Here is a 14,994-nt window from a genome sequence, read left to right on the forward strand (position 1 = left end):
GATTTGAATTTTAGAGAATGGGACTAGTTAAATTTAAATATGCAGTAAAAATAAAAATATGTTATTCTATTTCCTTTTATCCCCATTTTCTCACATTCATATTTTAGCAAATGAAATTCTGTTACAGTCTAATAGACACAGAAATTGCTTGTCAGTCTCTTCTCTCATTCAAATGAAACCCAAACCAACTGTCCTAACTCCTCAAATAGAGGACCTTTCAATGAAACCTAGTGAAATATTTTCCTGTGCAGCTCCAGTGTCTCCAGTTGCTACCAATTAGCCCATCAACTGGAACAGCAGTTGCTTGCACAGCGGATGTGAAGTTTTTAATGTGAAAAAACAGGTCCTATACATTTCAAGTTATGTGTCCTAAATGAGGGGATATTTATGACTTAATGTTTTGCTTCAGTTTTTAAACTGTAAAATTGAGAAAGTGCCAACAATTTTACATAAGGAAGATCAAGAATAAAAAGTAATGTTTGTGAGACATTTCATCTTTACAATGATGTAATGTGATACAGGGACAAATTCCCTTTTTATTTATACTCCCTTTATACCTGAAAGGGTAATAAATCAGATAATAAATGACCCTTGATATTTTTTGCCATGTTGTGTGGAGGCACCATGGAACTGATAAAAGGAATCCCAAACTTTAAGTTACAGCTCCAAATAAACAACAAACCTTAAACTTTGGGTAGGCAAGAATTGTGGAGGCATGTTAAACCTAAAAAGGTGCTTTTATCTCTATGAGACAATTTCACAAACAGTAAGAGGGATGAACCCAGGAAGATGCTTTTCCTCTCCAACTGATGAGCCCGTTTATAGATGTTAAAGTTCTTCAACCTGAGCAGGATTGATAAAACATTCAATTTTGTCTTAATCTAACATCCGTGTGTGCTCTAGCATGAAATACAAGTTCTAAACTTGTTCTTGTCCAACTATGGAGCTCATCCACTGGAAGGCAAGATGCTCCCAGGGATGTCAAATGGCAGTTCCTACATGTAGAGGAGTTACAGCTGTCTCCACTGGGTACTGTAATTTTGCCCTATTCAGAGAAAATGACACATACAAGGGAAATACAGAATCTTATGGAACAGGGTTTTATTGGGTTTACTCATCAAGGACTTTCCCATCTTGAGGATACCATTAGCAGAATTGTGGGAGAAATAAATGAAAAATGTTACTGTTACTAGTTTTTCTTTCCACTTCTGTTTGATAGATCTGTTTGTTTTCTTCTTTTGGTTATTTTTTTGTGTGTGTTTTTGTTTTTCTGGGGTGTGTGTGGGTGTGTTTCTTTTAATATTAGCAAGAAAGCAGCCGTAAGCAGGGCAAGCTGTTGCTTGCCAAGATGCCCATGCAGAACACGCAAAGGTGCTAACGTGCATGAAGCACTTGATTCTTTATTGCTCCACACACTTCTCTGCATGGTTGAAATGCAGGGTTGCAGCAGCTCTCTAGAGCAGATGTTCACACTGTACATGGATGGATGAATCTCCAGCATACATGGAGGATGTCAGCCTAAAACATTTGCCAGTCTTTCTGAATTAATGTGAAAAAGGAAATAATCAATGTTTATTTATTTATTCAAATGAGGGCAGTTGTGAGTGTACGTTGACACTGCAGAAGTACCTGAGCTAACTCAGATATTGGAATTGGTCTAAACACTGTAGCATGAAGTGCGGTGTGAGATTATTTATTCTGCCTCTTGGCAGCTTGGGGCTCTAAGTCCCAATTTCATGCCTCTGTTTTTGGTGTCTGTTGGGCATGGCATAGACCTCAGCATTCCTAAGTGGTCACCGTGACTGAAGGCAAGCAAAATACTCTGATATCATCCACTTTATTTTTAAGGAAACTTTCTGCAAAAAAAAAGGGCAAACAGGACGCAAACTACTACGCAACAGATGCTTAAATCTGTTTGACATCTTAGTCTGTAGTTACTGGCAGGGATTGTTCCTTTAAGCGTGCGCCCCCAACTGGGGAAAGTGCTGACTTCTGTGTTAAGTTAAAACCAAAATGCACTCACTGTTCAGTTAATCGTCAGGATTTCTGTGGCAACTTCCGTTTTACAGTAGGGCTGAAGAGATGGTGTTGTTTTAGGTGGCTTCCTCTAGACTCTGCCTGATATTCCTTTTTTCTCTAATGTTGGTGTTGCACAGACGAGCAGGATGGACTGTGATTAAACCAAAGTGGAGGGACAGTAACAGAAGTAATTTCTAATTTAGAGCATACATTGTCTTCATAATTTCACAACAAAATGTGTCTGGTTTAGAGGTGAGGGTTTTTTAATACCTGTTGTCTTTCTTCTGTTCGTTGGTCTTATATTTAGTAAGTTAGATAAGTTGTTAGATAGCCTCATTTACTAATACTTTCATCTCATGAATAAGCACTCTGCTGCTAAATATTCAATAGAGTTCTAATAGTCTTTGTGGCAGGAAATTCACAGAATAAAGAACAAAAAGTCTAAGTTCTTTTTTCTCCATATCCCAGAATATTGTTTTAGTTCTGCTGCATATTTGAACTTTCTCAGCTTCAAGTGGTCAAAGATATACTATATACAAAGTATATATATCCTATATATAGTATATACAAAGATATACTATGAATGCTTCCTATTTTTCAAAATCCTGGTTTAAATTTAAGGGTTTTTTCAAATATTACAATACAAAAAGATAAGCAATCACGAGATATGAATTTACTCCAGACCGTTGTTCTATGGCAGAACCAACTACATGTGTGTTTACCTTACCATATGTATAAAAATTTCATGTGTGAAATTACAGACACATCTCAGTCCTGAAGATCCCACAGTCTCCCTGGGCAGTCCATTCTAATGATACACTATCCTTATGTTAGAAAATGTTTTCTTGCTATGCTTCACATTTATCACTGATTATCATGTTTACTACTGACATATATGAAAAAATATTTCCTTATTTCTGAAGATGCTTGTGTCTTCAAAACCTGCTAAAATGTGCCTTTTTGGTGTTCTGAAGTGGTTGATTGTTTTTAGCTAATTCAATATTCTTAAAACAGCCTATTTTTCTCCTGAGCATAATGGATCATAAGTCCCAATAAAACTCGACGTTAGACACCTCCATGACAATTTGGGTAGCTCACAGAAATTAACTCTTTCAGAAGGGGTTTCCATGTGAACCCAATCGTGACAGCAGTCATCAAGAGCATACAGCTACAAAATCCTGTAAACAATTTGTAGGCTTCTGACTTCTTTTGCTGTGTCCAAGACTGCCATCTCCTGGACACTCCCACTGCAGCAACAACTCACTGCGATCTGGGAAGAGAATGCAGTAGATGATGGAAACCCTTTGGGACTCTGCTCTAGTGCGCTCTTCCAGGGTGGGATCTGAGTGCATAGCGAAGATTTACTGTTTGTTTCCACTAGGAGAAAATACCCTTATCAGAAACAATGTTCCTTTGTTGCAGCCCTGTTTATTTACTGGGACAGTTTCTTTGTTCCCCATTCCAAGCTTTTTTTCCAGGTGGTACAATAGCCAGAATCTCTCTTCCTTCACTTTTTCTTAGGCATACTCTACCAGCACTTGTTTTGTTTTCTGCTCCTTTCCCTGTCTGCTTCTCACTATTTATGTTTTATCTCCACCAATCCTATTCAGTGGCTGCCTGTATTTCAATGTAAAAAAAAAGCCTTTTAGACTACGAGCCCTACATCACTTTCTGACTTTGACATTGAATTTCTGAAGTGTCTTTTACTGTTGTACCTATTAGACACATAAGCATTTAATGACTTCCTTATTAATTGTGAATAAAGGTTGTGTCATGCCCAGCAACTTCACACAGATGGATGTATGACTGTAAATCAAAGATACAGCCTTGTGTATTGACCTAACCTCCACCATAACTACACATAAGTTATAAATGGGAAAATAGGTGAGAAGTTGTAAGACTGTGTCTCCATCCTTTTATTCCTTTGGTAGCAGTTTTATCTTATATTTTCATGCCCTTCTCCTTCCAAACATTTATTTCCCTCCTGTTCACTTTGCCAGAAAGGCCCCTCAGTTGTGTCAGTCCAACTTATGGTGTTACCATGATCTAAAGTGATATGCCCTGATTTATGAAAGCACAAAGTGATAAATCTTTTTAGGGAAAAGTCTTTTATCCATCATTTCACACTTGCACTTTGGAGAAAGAGCACCAAAAAAGTTTGACCTGACGTGTTTAATATCTTTATGATTGAATGCACCCTCACAGTAAGGTTGCAGATAACACCAAATTGGGCTGGAGTGTTGATCTGCCTGAGGGTAGGAAGGCTCTGCAGAGGGACCTGGACAGGGTGGATCGATGGGCTAAGGCCAGCTGTATGAGGTTCAAAAAAGGTGAGTGTCTGGTCCTGCACTTGGGTCACAACAGCCCGTGCAACATTACAGACCTGGGGAAGAGTGTCTGGAAAGCTGTCCAGCGGAAAAGGACCTGGGGGTACTGGTCGACAGCCGGCTGAACATGAGCCGTCAGCATGCCCAGGTGGCCAAGAAGGCCAACAGCATCCTGGCTTGTATCAGGAATGGTGTGGCCGGCAGGAGTAGGGAAGTGATTGTGCCCCTTGGCACTGGTGAGGCTGCACCTCAAATACTGTGTTCAGTTTTGGACCCCTCAGAAGAAGGCAGCCATTGAGGTGCTGGACTGTGTCCAGAGAAGGGCAACAAAGCTGGTGAAGGGTCTGGAGAGCAGGTCTTATGAGGAGCGGCTGAGGGAACTGGGGTTGTTTAGCCTGGAGAAAAGGAGGCTGAGGGGAGACCTTATCGCTCTCTACAGCTACCTGAAAGGAGGTTGTAGTGAGGTGGGTATTGGTCTCTTTTCTGAAGTAGCAAGCAATAAGACAAGAGGAAAGAGCTTCAAGCTGTGCCAGGGCAGATTTAGACTGGATATTATGAAAAATTTCCTCATGGAAAGTGTTGTCAAGCATTGGAACAGGCTGCCCAGGGAAGTGGTTGAATCACCATCCCTGGAGGTATTTAAAATATGTGTAGATGTGGCACATCAGGACATGGTTTAGTGGTGGACTTGGCAGCGCTGGGTAACAGTTGGACTTGATGATCTTAAGGGTCTTGTCCAACCTAAATGATTCTGTGATTCTAATTGCAAAAGCGGGTAGTAGCAGCGTTATCAGTCCTCTAGGGCTCTAGTCACAAACACTACTGAGCACTAGGTGAAGAGGGAGGGGTAAGTTGCAGAAAGATGTACATGCTGGCTCTGGATCTCTGCTGCGTTGTAGCATATGTAGTCATTTATATCATCATCTGTGTAAAACGATCCTGTCCTGATCTGGTGACTCTATGCTTTGATGATGTGGTCTGTAGTGCTGATAAGCAGCGGTATGAAATCAAAACTTTTCACCCCCAGTAGAGTCACGGTGAGTAGCGGTAACCATGGAAGCAACCACCTGTAACCATTTGCTTATGTTTTCCACTTCTTAATTGTTTGGTGTTTGTTTTGTTTGTTTCTTGGTGTTTTGTGTTTTGTTTTTTTTGGGGGGTGGTGTTTGTTGTTTTTGATGTCCTTGGTTGGTTTGTTTTGTTTTTTTCTTAAGCAATCACTGACTTCAAAATGGGAGCTGTGTTTGCAGTACCATAGCAAGTGATTCATTTTTCTCTTATAATTTCTGAATTCTAGGGTGTATAGGGCAGGCATAGTGGGTGGAATGCCTGGCACTTGCTATCCAGGTCTGCTGGGAGCACTAGTCCAATTTAATGCTGGACAGGCTGACTCACAAGAGGTTCTGTAACTCCCCCTTATTGCTATTGTCCGCCCTTCTTTCACTTTCTCTAGCTTGCATCCCTCCTGTTCTGACAGGAACTACTACAGTAGTGGTCACTGACTCCACTCCACAAACTGGTGTGAGGTTGTGTTTTGTGCCATCTCTACTCCATGAAAGAAAGGGTGGAGGAGGGAGAAGAAAGAGCATGGACTTTACTGAAGAAGAGATAAGGAGCCTGGGGGAAAGCAGAGGGATCTGAAAAAGGATGGAGTGATGGAAAGGTACTAGGTATTTAAGAGGGGGGAAGGGTACTTCCCCCCCCTCTTTATTTCACTCCCATTTATTATGCCGATAACATATTTATTCAGCGTACTTTTCCACCTAAATCCTGTACCCATCCAAATTAAAATTTATGAGTGGAACCATATTCTATCGTTACTTCATTTGATGTCCAGAGGGTCATAAAATAGAGGATTTATTCCATAAATTTATACAGAGGATGAAGCACATTAGAAAGATTCTGCTATGATTTTGTTCTCTGTAGAAAATGAACACTTGGGTCACTCCCAGTGTGTTTGTTGGACCATGTAAAGGAGAAAGCACCCACTGAGCTAGGAATTTTGAGCCAAAATAATTCAATAATTCATCAGTTGTCTGTATCATATAAATTTCTTAAAGATGGCTGTTTGCATGCAAGAAGGTCTTAGGCAGATTGAATGAAAGGTGCAGTGAGGCAGGTGCCATACATACTGACTGGCCACAATGCCCTTAGAAAACCATTTTGTGTGGTGTAAACTGTAGCTTTGGTTTGCTGCAAAAAAAAGAAACTTGTCAAATATTTGTTGCTTGCAGAGGAAAATAATCTTCAGTTTTTGCCCTGGTAAGAGGGGTATCATTTGCAGTATTACCCTGAAATTATTCAAGACCATCCAACTAAGAATAATTAATTTCAACATATTGCATTGATGTTGTCTCCAGTGTGTTATAATGTGATCACAGGCAGCTGTTGGTGCTGCCTTACTCAGTTGGGTGGCTTTGTGTACATAATTTGGCTGAATGCCCACAGTTGTAAGTAGCATATGAAATAAATGACAACATTTCATTATGAAGAGATATGCATAACTTTGCTGCCAGTTATTGTTGAATGGATATGACATTTTTCTTCCCAGATACCTAGACTTTATTCTGCTAAACTGCACAATCAAAACCAAAATAATCTGGAAGTTTTATAGAGAATTTCTATTCCTTTCCTTCCCTTAAGTCACAAAAGATTTTTAGAGACGATCAGAATTAGGGTCTGTATGCCATGAAAGGCAAACACACTTGAAACACAGTAAGTTAAATATTTCAGGCTATATCACTGTGCCTGAAAAATCACCTCGTTGGTTTATGTCTCCTGACTCTTTAAAAAAAAAAGTGGTTTTATCTTATGCTAGCAAACACATGGTAACTTATACAAGGTAAAAGCCTGATGACAACAAGAGCAAGGCAAATATATATGTTCAATATGTTAATAGATGAGATAATGGGTTCCCTTTAGCTACATGCTGTTTGAAAATCTTAATTGATTTATCTTTGTGATATGATTTTCCATTGTAATCTGTATGCTAGGTTAAAGAAGTAAAAAGCACAACCCATCTTTTTTTGGTTTTATCTGATGAACTGCACTCAAATTAAAGAATATGAAGCTAAGCAGTAGATACTGTCCTTATCTTGTATCTAAGAAGTGTTTTTATTTTATGTGAAATACATTACATCTGCCTAAGCTTAATGCTTTGGGAGCTCATGCCAAGATAATGGAAAGTCTCCTGTATTTTAGGTTTAGCTTATTAGGACTCTCCTTACTCTAAGTAGTGAAAGTTTTACATTGTTACTACATGTCAAGTGATAATTTTTTTTAAACTAAGAGGCGATAGGGGCAGCTTTAAATTTTATATGTGCTTGAGGTTGGAATTATTTAGGGTTTTCCTTAATTTCTGTTCTTTCTTTTCTGGTTTTTGTTTGGTTTTTGGTTGGATTTTTAATTTTGTTTGTGGGTTTTTTGTTGTTGTTGTTGTTTTGTTGGTTTTTTTTAATATTCTTTTATTCAGTTACACTGTTTGAATGGGATTTTTTTCTTGCATTATTATATTTAGTGTGAGAAGCTAAAACAAACAGAAGCATGCCCAAAATGGCTACTTTTCTCCTAGAAACAGGAAGCAGCTGTTACTAAGAACAGCCGTACTGAGTTTGAATAAATCAGTTTTGACAGTGCTGTTTTGACAGGAATGAACAACCTCATGCGCATACACTCATAAATAAAAAAATGAATGGTGGTGAAAATCTGCTTAGTGTACGACTGACATGGATACTCTAGAACTGTAAAATAAGACGACTGACCTAGTGAGATTCATATGGTTAGAATTTACGACATTGCTTTAAATGTTTAAAAAAATGTATATATACACATATTTTTCACATACATTTTTATACATGTTCATATAGTGTACATGTATGTATGTGTGTGTTTATATATGTCCAGATACATGTATATACACACATTTTTGCAGAGGGGGTGTGTGTGTATAAATATATTTTTATATATTTGTATATATTTTGCAGAGTTTGAATTCTAGGTTCCCTCTTAGTTATTTTTCCAGGCCATGATTCTAAAAAGACAAGAATATTCTTAACTTTTAAGGAACATAAAATAAGAAAGAACAAACCCATTACATGGATTTGGCAGATTTCATCTCCAGTTAGCATAAGAATTATGTAGTGATTTATGCCAGGTGGCCAAAAGACTGTCCCAGTTGGAATTAATTGGGTAAAAATTTAATTTTTCATCTGTAACCAATAAGCAAAGAATGATCCAGAGATACGTAGATTCTAAAGCCTGCTAGCTGCTTGCTCTAGTGGTTTCCACATCTAAAAGGTAATTAAGAAGTGGAAGTCAAAATTGTTTTTGCTGTCAACCTCAAGGTTCCAGTAATCAGTATATTAACACGAGTTAACTGTCATCTATACTGTTAATCTGGAAGTGACCTATAAAACCAGTACACATCTGTTACCAGGTTGAACTCAAGGCTCTGATTATGATTGCTGCATTAACCTTTATGGAAACTGTTTTTCCATTTCTAAATGAGGAAGTCAAAGAGGTATAAATTAACCAGAAATTTTTAATTTAAAAGAAACCCACAACCACCCCAAACATGAAAATGATAACTTTTTATAAGGCTTTCATCTCTCTTTATGTCTATGCGCTTACAAGTATCTGAATACTCCAGAAAACAGAAACTGTGCTCCCAGTACAGCAGTAGCTACATCAGTGCTGTGTGACATGGCTTTCCCAAAGTTACCGATTACAATTCGTTCCTCTAGAAAACTTGATGGTGACTCAGATGAGGAAAAGGGCACAGTAGAAGAATACTGTCAGGAGCTGGTTCTGAGACAGTCCTGTCTGTTGCCACTCATGTATTACTAAGAGACCTAAAAATGGGAATTCACAGGCATTCATAGTCTGTTTTAGATGCCTTATTGTATCAGTAATATCCACATTAGGTTGGCAAATATGGCACAGGACTGAAGGGAGACCTAACCCCTTCCAGAGTGGCAGCTGGAAGACAGAAGGCCCCAGGGTAGATGGCATTGTATTTGAATACTTGTGTTCAGTTCCACAGTTATATTCCTTGAGACTAAATACCAGATGCTACCTTAGCATGTATAGGAAGGAGTTGATTCAGTGCTAAGTGTACCTGTAGAATATTTACTTCCTTGCTACTTCTGTTTGTCATACAAAGCATTTTAGTCTGTGTGACATGCTGTGGTATACAGTCTTACTTGCCCAGGACGATGGAAGAGCTATGGATGTCATCTATTTGGACTTCCATAAGGCCTGTGACACAGTCCCCAACAACATCCTTCTCTCTAAATTGGAGATAAGTGGATTTGATGGATGGACTGTTTGGTAGAAAAGAAATTGGCCAGATGGTCACATCCAAAGAATAGTGGTCAATGGCTCAATGTCCAGGTGGAGATCAGTGATAAGTGGTGTCCCTCGGGGGTCTGTATTGGGACCAGTACTGTTTAATATCTTCATCAACAACATAGCAAGATTGTGTGCACACTCAGCAAATTTTCAGACGACACCAAGCTGAGTGGTGCGGTTGACATGCCTGAGGGACAGGATGCCATCCAGAGTGACCTGGACTAGCTGGAGAAGTGGGCCTGTGAGAAGCTTATGAGGTTCAGCAAGACCAAGTGCAAGGTTCTGCACCTGGATTGGGGCAACCTCTGATATCAATACAGGGTGGGGGATGAAGGGATTGAGAGCTGCCATGCTGAGAAGGACTTGGGGGTACTAGTGGATGAAAAACTGGGCATGAGCTGGCAATGCATGCTCACAGCCCAGAAAGCCAACAACAACCTCGGCTGCATCAAAAGAAGCGTGGCCAGCAGGTTGAGGGAGATGACTCTGCCGCTCTACTCCACTCTGGTGAGACCCCACCTGCAGTGCTGCGTCCAGCTCTGGAGCCCTCAGCACAGGAAAGCCATGGACCTGTTGGAGCAGGTCCAGAGGGGGGCCACAAAAATGACCAGAGGGCTGGAACACCTCTCCTGTGAGGACAGGCTGAGAGAGTTGGGGTTGTTTGGCCTGGAGAAGAGAAGGTTGCGGGGAGATCTTATTGCAGCCTTTCAATACTTAAAGGGGACTTATAAGAAAGATTGGACAGACCTTTTTGTAGGGCCTAGAGTGACAGGACAAGGGGTAATGGTTTTAAACTAAAAAAGGGTAGATTCACACTAGATATAGGGAAGAAATTTTTTACAGTGAGGGTGGTGAAACATGGGAACAGGTTGCCCAGAGGGGTGGTAGATGCCCCATCCCTGGAGACATTCAAGGTCAGGCTGGACGGGGCTCTGAGCAACGTGACCTTAGTTGAAGATGGCCTTGCTCATTGCAGGGGAGTTGGACTAGATGACCTTTAAAGGTCTCTTCCAACCCAAACTGTTCTATGATTCTGTGATTTGTGTATTTTGTTTCCTTTCATAAATGTTCCTGTGTAATAGAAATGTAATTCCATTAAAAGTGAGAAGGAACTACCAGTAACTGGTTATTGTCTGGTCTGAGATCTTTGCTTTATCTTTTCCAGCAGCATCTTGAAAGTTATAGTGCAAAAACAATCCTCACAGTCCCTTCTTTTTCTAATCTGGGCTCTATTTCATGGTGTCTTTTCCCAAAGGGGACCATCAGCACTACTTATGTGCAATATCTGCCTTATCCTCAGTTGGTCCACCTTGATTTTTCAGCCTATCTATCTGCTCCGTAACTGGTTCATAAGCTGTTTTCCACAACTGCTTACAAAGTCTAATCTTTAAAAGTTCAAAAACTCCTCTTCGCTTTAGTAATTTCTTTTGAGTTGAGCCTATGCATAGACGTATGTGATCCTGAAAAAGAACTACAGAAACTCATGAATGATCTGCATAATAATCTGTTCCAAGTACCAGTACAATATCTGTTGCTTGTAATTCTGACAGTGCAATGATTCTCTACAGAAATTAAACATTACCAGTAACAGTATTTTTCAACAACTTCAACAATATTTCCCTTCTCTTAAACACTCATCAAATTAATATAATTCCTGCTTCAGACCTACTAGACCTGTCACCGTGCCCTAAGATCAAGTGTCTTAAAACAGCTTTCTCTGTTCTCATCTTCCCAGCAAAGGCTGGAAAGCTACAGGACCTTGTAACTGCTATCACGTTTCTTGCCTGTGGGGGCAGGCTGGTGTGGATCTGGCAAATTAGTTGAATATAAATCTTTTGTTCTTTCTGATCTATGCCCTTAAAGAAGAAATGAATAGGCAGAATTTGTAAGCCACCGTTCCTAATATTTACTGCACAGTAATTAGCAATAATGATATCCATCTTTGAAAAAGGATTTCTCTTCGTTCTTGAGGCATCCTGCCCAGGACCACAAAGTTCACAACAAATCTTCTTTCTATGGCTTTTTTTTTTCAGTTGTTCTCTACTCACCCAACTAAATAAGCAAATTGTCTGAGTTACGTTTAAGACTTAGGAGATAATAGTGTAAGACAAGTCAGGTTCACAGTTACTGGTAGGCAAAATGAACTTATATCTGTGAACCTGGCCATGGAATCAGGCTAGCTCATTGGAATCAGCTCAACATACAATAAATACTGTTTTATATACCCTTTAGCATTCAGAGACTTACTGATGGATCTGCCCCATAATTGTCACACATTTATGCAGTCTAATTCTAGAAATAGAAGAATCTGCTTGACCTTTTCAGGCAAGCTAGAAAAGGGAACTCCAAATGATAGTGTTATTCTTTAACTAACATACTGTATTATCCCATAAAATGGTAGGCGTGGGAAAAAAACTATACATACCATAAAACAAGAATATGGAGCAAACTGCCAACTCTGCAGACTGGCAGGGACACCAAAGTGGAATAGTAACAACTTACTATCGTGGTTGCTGATGGCATCAAAAAGGGTGTGTGTCCATACAGGGAGACCAGGGCTTTAGGATTTGGGCATTGGTATTCCAGTTTTTTTAATAGAAACTGAGATGAAGCACACTCTTCTGGCTCACAACCTTAACTGGGCAGTCTCATAACACACATGTCGCTACATACGTATTTCTTGGAATTATGGATATTAAGGGACTGAGATCTAGGAAAACTAATATACTCAATAAAGGTACCAAGATATAATGTATCAATATAAAAACACCGAGATACAAGATCTGTGAAAGATTTAATTTAACCTGTATTTCATACAGAATACTGAAGTGAGAAGGAAAGCTACTGAAGACGAATTTAAACACTGGTATCTCTAAACTTTTTGCAGAACCCAAGTAACCATGTAGCATCATTATCTTCTCTTTTCTTTCAGCCAGCAAACTTTACAGGAAAGCAAGCACTGAAGCAGATTAAAGAAAAGGGGCTCAAACGACGACTGGTATATCTCACCCTGGAAACAGATAACGTTGATCCAGAGGGAAATGAAAGTGTGTGGCATAATGGCAAGGTGAGGACTGTAGACCATGTTACAAGAAACTAACATTAGTTCTCCGTGAACAGAGTCTAATTTTGTAGTTCAAGTGTGGACGCATTATTTTTGTTTTACTGGTACAGAACAATGTGAAGCTACGATAACCATTTTTAATCTTCAAGCAGGTAACAAAGACTAACTAAATATCTACAAAAAAAATGTGAAATACCATGAAGTCACAGAATTACACAGTCCACTAGATCTGGAACAGAATAAAGTATTAACTCATCCATTGTCTTCTCCTGCAAGTTCACCATTGTACTGACAACACTTTTGCTATTCACTTAGAAGAAACAAAACAACAGCAAAGTTTAGACCTCCACACTTTAACACAGCTTACATGTTGAAACACTCACTAGCAGTTAAATTATTGTATATAACAACATATGCAGGTGTATAGTGTTTCTTCCAGTGAAAACTTAATTGAACACAATAGGAATAGACTGGTTTTTCACGGAGCAAAAAATTCCCTGTTTAAGGTAATGTCACCCACAATAAGAGAATATGATGAACTGCACGACACACTTGAAACTTGCTTGATGTCTGAAGTGTGTATACCAAAAATAGTATATGAGATGTATTTGTTTGGTTTGTTTGGGGTTTTTTGTATTGTTTTTTTTCCCTTTTTTTTTTTTTTTTTTTTTAAGAAAACCTCACTGCATCTTGAAAATAAAGATAAATGTTTGTGGTTTTTTTTCAGGTTGTTGGCAACACCACTTCGGGAAGTTTCAGTTACAGTGCTCAGCAGAGTCTGGCTTTTGCATATGTTCCCACAGAACTCAGCAAAGTTGGACAGAAATTGGAGGTTGAACTTTTAGGAAAAAATTATCCGGCAACCATTATACAAGAGCCACTGGTGCTGACTGAACCAACGAGAATGCGCCTTCAGAGAAAGGGTGAAAGTCCCAAAATATAAACACATGATGAGGGTACAGCAAACTGTGCAGTAGGAAATAGTTCCATTAATGTGCATGAAATTAAGAGAAGCAAACCACTCAGATTTGCTAAATTGCCATACAACAGTGAGAAATTTGATGGTGTTACCCTCTTGCTTCCTTGCATGGGCTATTCACTTTAGAGATCTGAGCACAGTTCATGAACCAGTATGCATGCATTCCTCCTTCTCATTAGCAATTGTGAGCAGAAAGTGACAGGGAATGAGCAGATCCTTGATTCAGCTTGCTCCCGCATTGGCTGGCAGGTCTGAATTAATGCAGAGGAGAAAGTTGCCTTTGGTATTGGCCAGTAGCAAATTCTTCCTCCTCCTTGATGATCAACAGTTCCTCCTTTGCCTGTCCTCAGGGTAGTTTATCCTGGCTTCTTACAACATGACATTGCAAACATCATTAAAATAATACCACTTGCACTGCACCAGAATGCTTCCTAAGGAATTGAAATACACCCCAACAATCATTAAAAACAATAAAGGCAATATTAAAGGCAAACTGAATTGTCAACATTTTTTTCCCAAAGTGTCACCCTGGCAGAAATTCTCACAGAAGATCAAAATCTAGTTGTTCTTGATGAAACAGTAACAGGAAGCCCATTCATCATTATTTTATATGAACCATCTGGTAGATTACATGTAATGTTCTACAACACACAGGGTATTATTGCTCAGTTTTGAACAGAAATTGAAGTACTGTATCGTATATTTACTGTTCTAAATCTGAAGAGCTAGAGTGGCACTAGAGAACTGTTCTTAATTTTCCTGTTAATTATAGATTGAATTGCAGTAAGAGCCATATGTTTAAAAAAAAAATACAGTTAAATCCACAGCAGAGGAGCTTTATTGAGTGTTAAATATTTGATAACCTGAATAAGCAGGATTGGGATAATGTAAATGATTGGAACACACTAAATTATTAAAACAATCTTCTGAATTCCATAACATGCTAAAACAATTCTTTTGAATAAGAACAGTGTAGCAATTTCCAACTTACAAAGAGTTAAGACTCTTCTTTAAGCTATAGATAAACCTTTTTGAAGTACATATGAATATGAATAATGTCCAAAATGTACTTTCTGCAAAGGAGTTGGTGCCTCTAAATCTTCAGCAAAGAAGCAAATGTATACATTGAATATACCAGGAGAAACACAATTTGAATAATGAACACTCCTGCTAAAGTTAGCTGAAATTGCATTGTGCTCTTCTGAATATATTTTACAAAGAGGATAAAAATAAAATATACAATCTTTGGCAAGTTT

The 14,994-nt window shown here is 38.9% G+C and overlaps 1 protein-coding gene across 1 annotated transcript in view; it reads left to right on the plus strand.

Moving 5' to 3' along the window:
• The window catches only part of DMGDH (dimethylglycine dehydrogenase), a 49,599-nt gene extending 34,605 nt beyond the window's left edge, over positions 1-14,994 (plus strand). The window contains exons 15-16 of the mRNA XM_064438658.1: positions 12,628-12,762; positions 13,487-14,994. Of these exons, the coding sequence (XP_064294728.1) occupies positions 12,628-12,762; positions 13,487-13,702 (351 nt within the window). The 3' untranslated portion in view covers positions 13,703-14,994. The remainder of the gene's footprint in view (positions 1-12,627; positions 12,763-13,486) is intronic.

The sequence above is a fragment of the Phalacrocorax carbo genome, chromosome Z (assembly GCF_963921805.1).
Source record: "Phalacrocorax carbo chromosome Z, bPhaCar2.1, whole genome shotgun sequence".
NCBI classification, from domain to species: domain Eukaryota; kingdom Metazoa; phylum Chordata; class Aves; order Suliformes; family Phalacrocoracidae; genus Phalacrocorax; species Phalacrocorax carbo.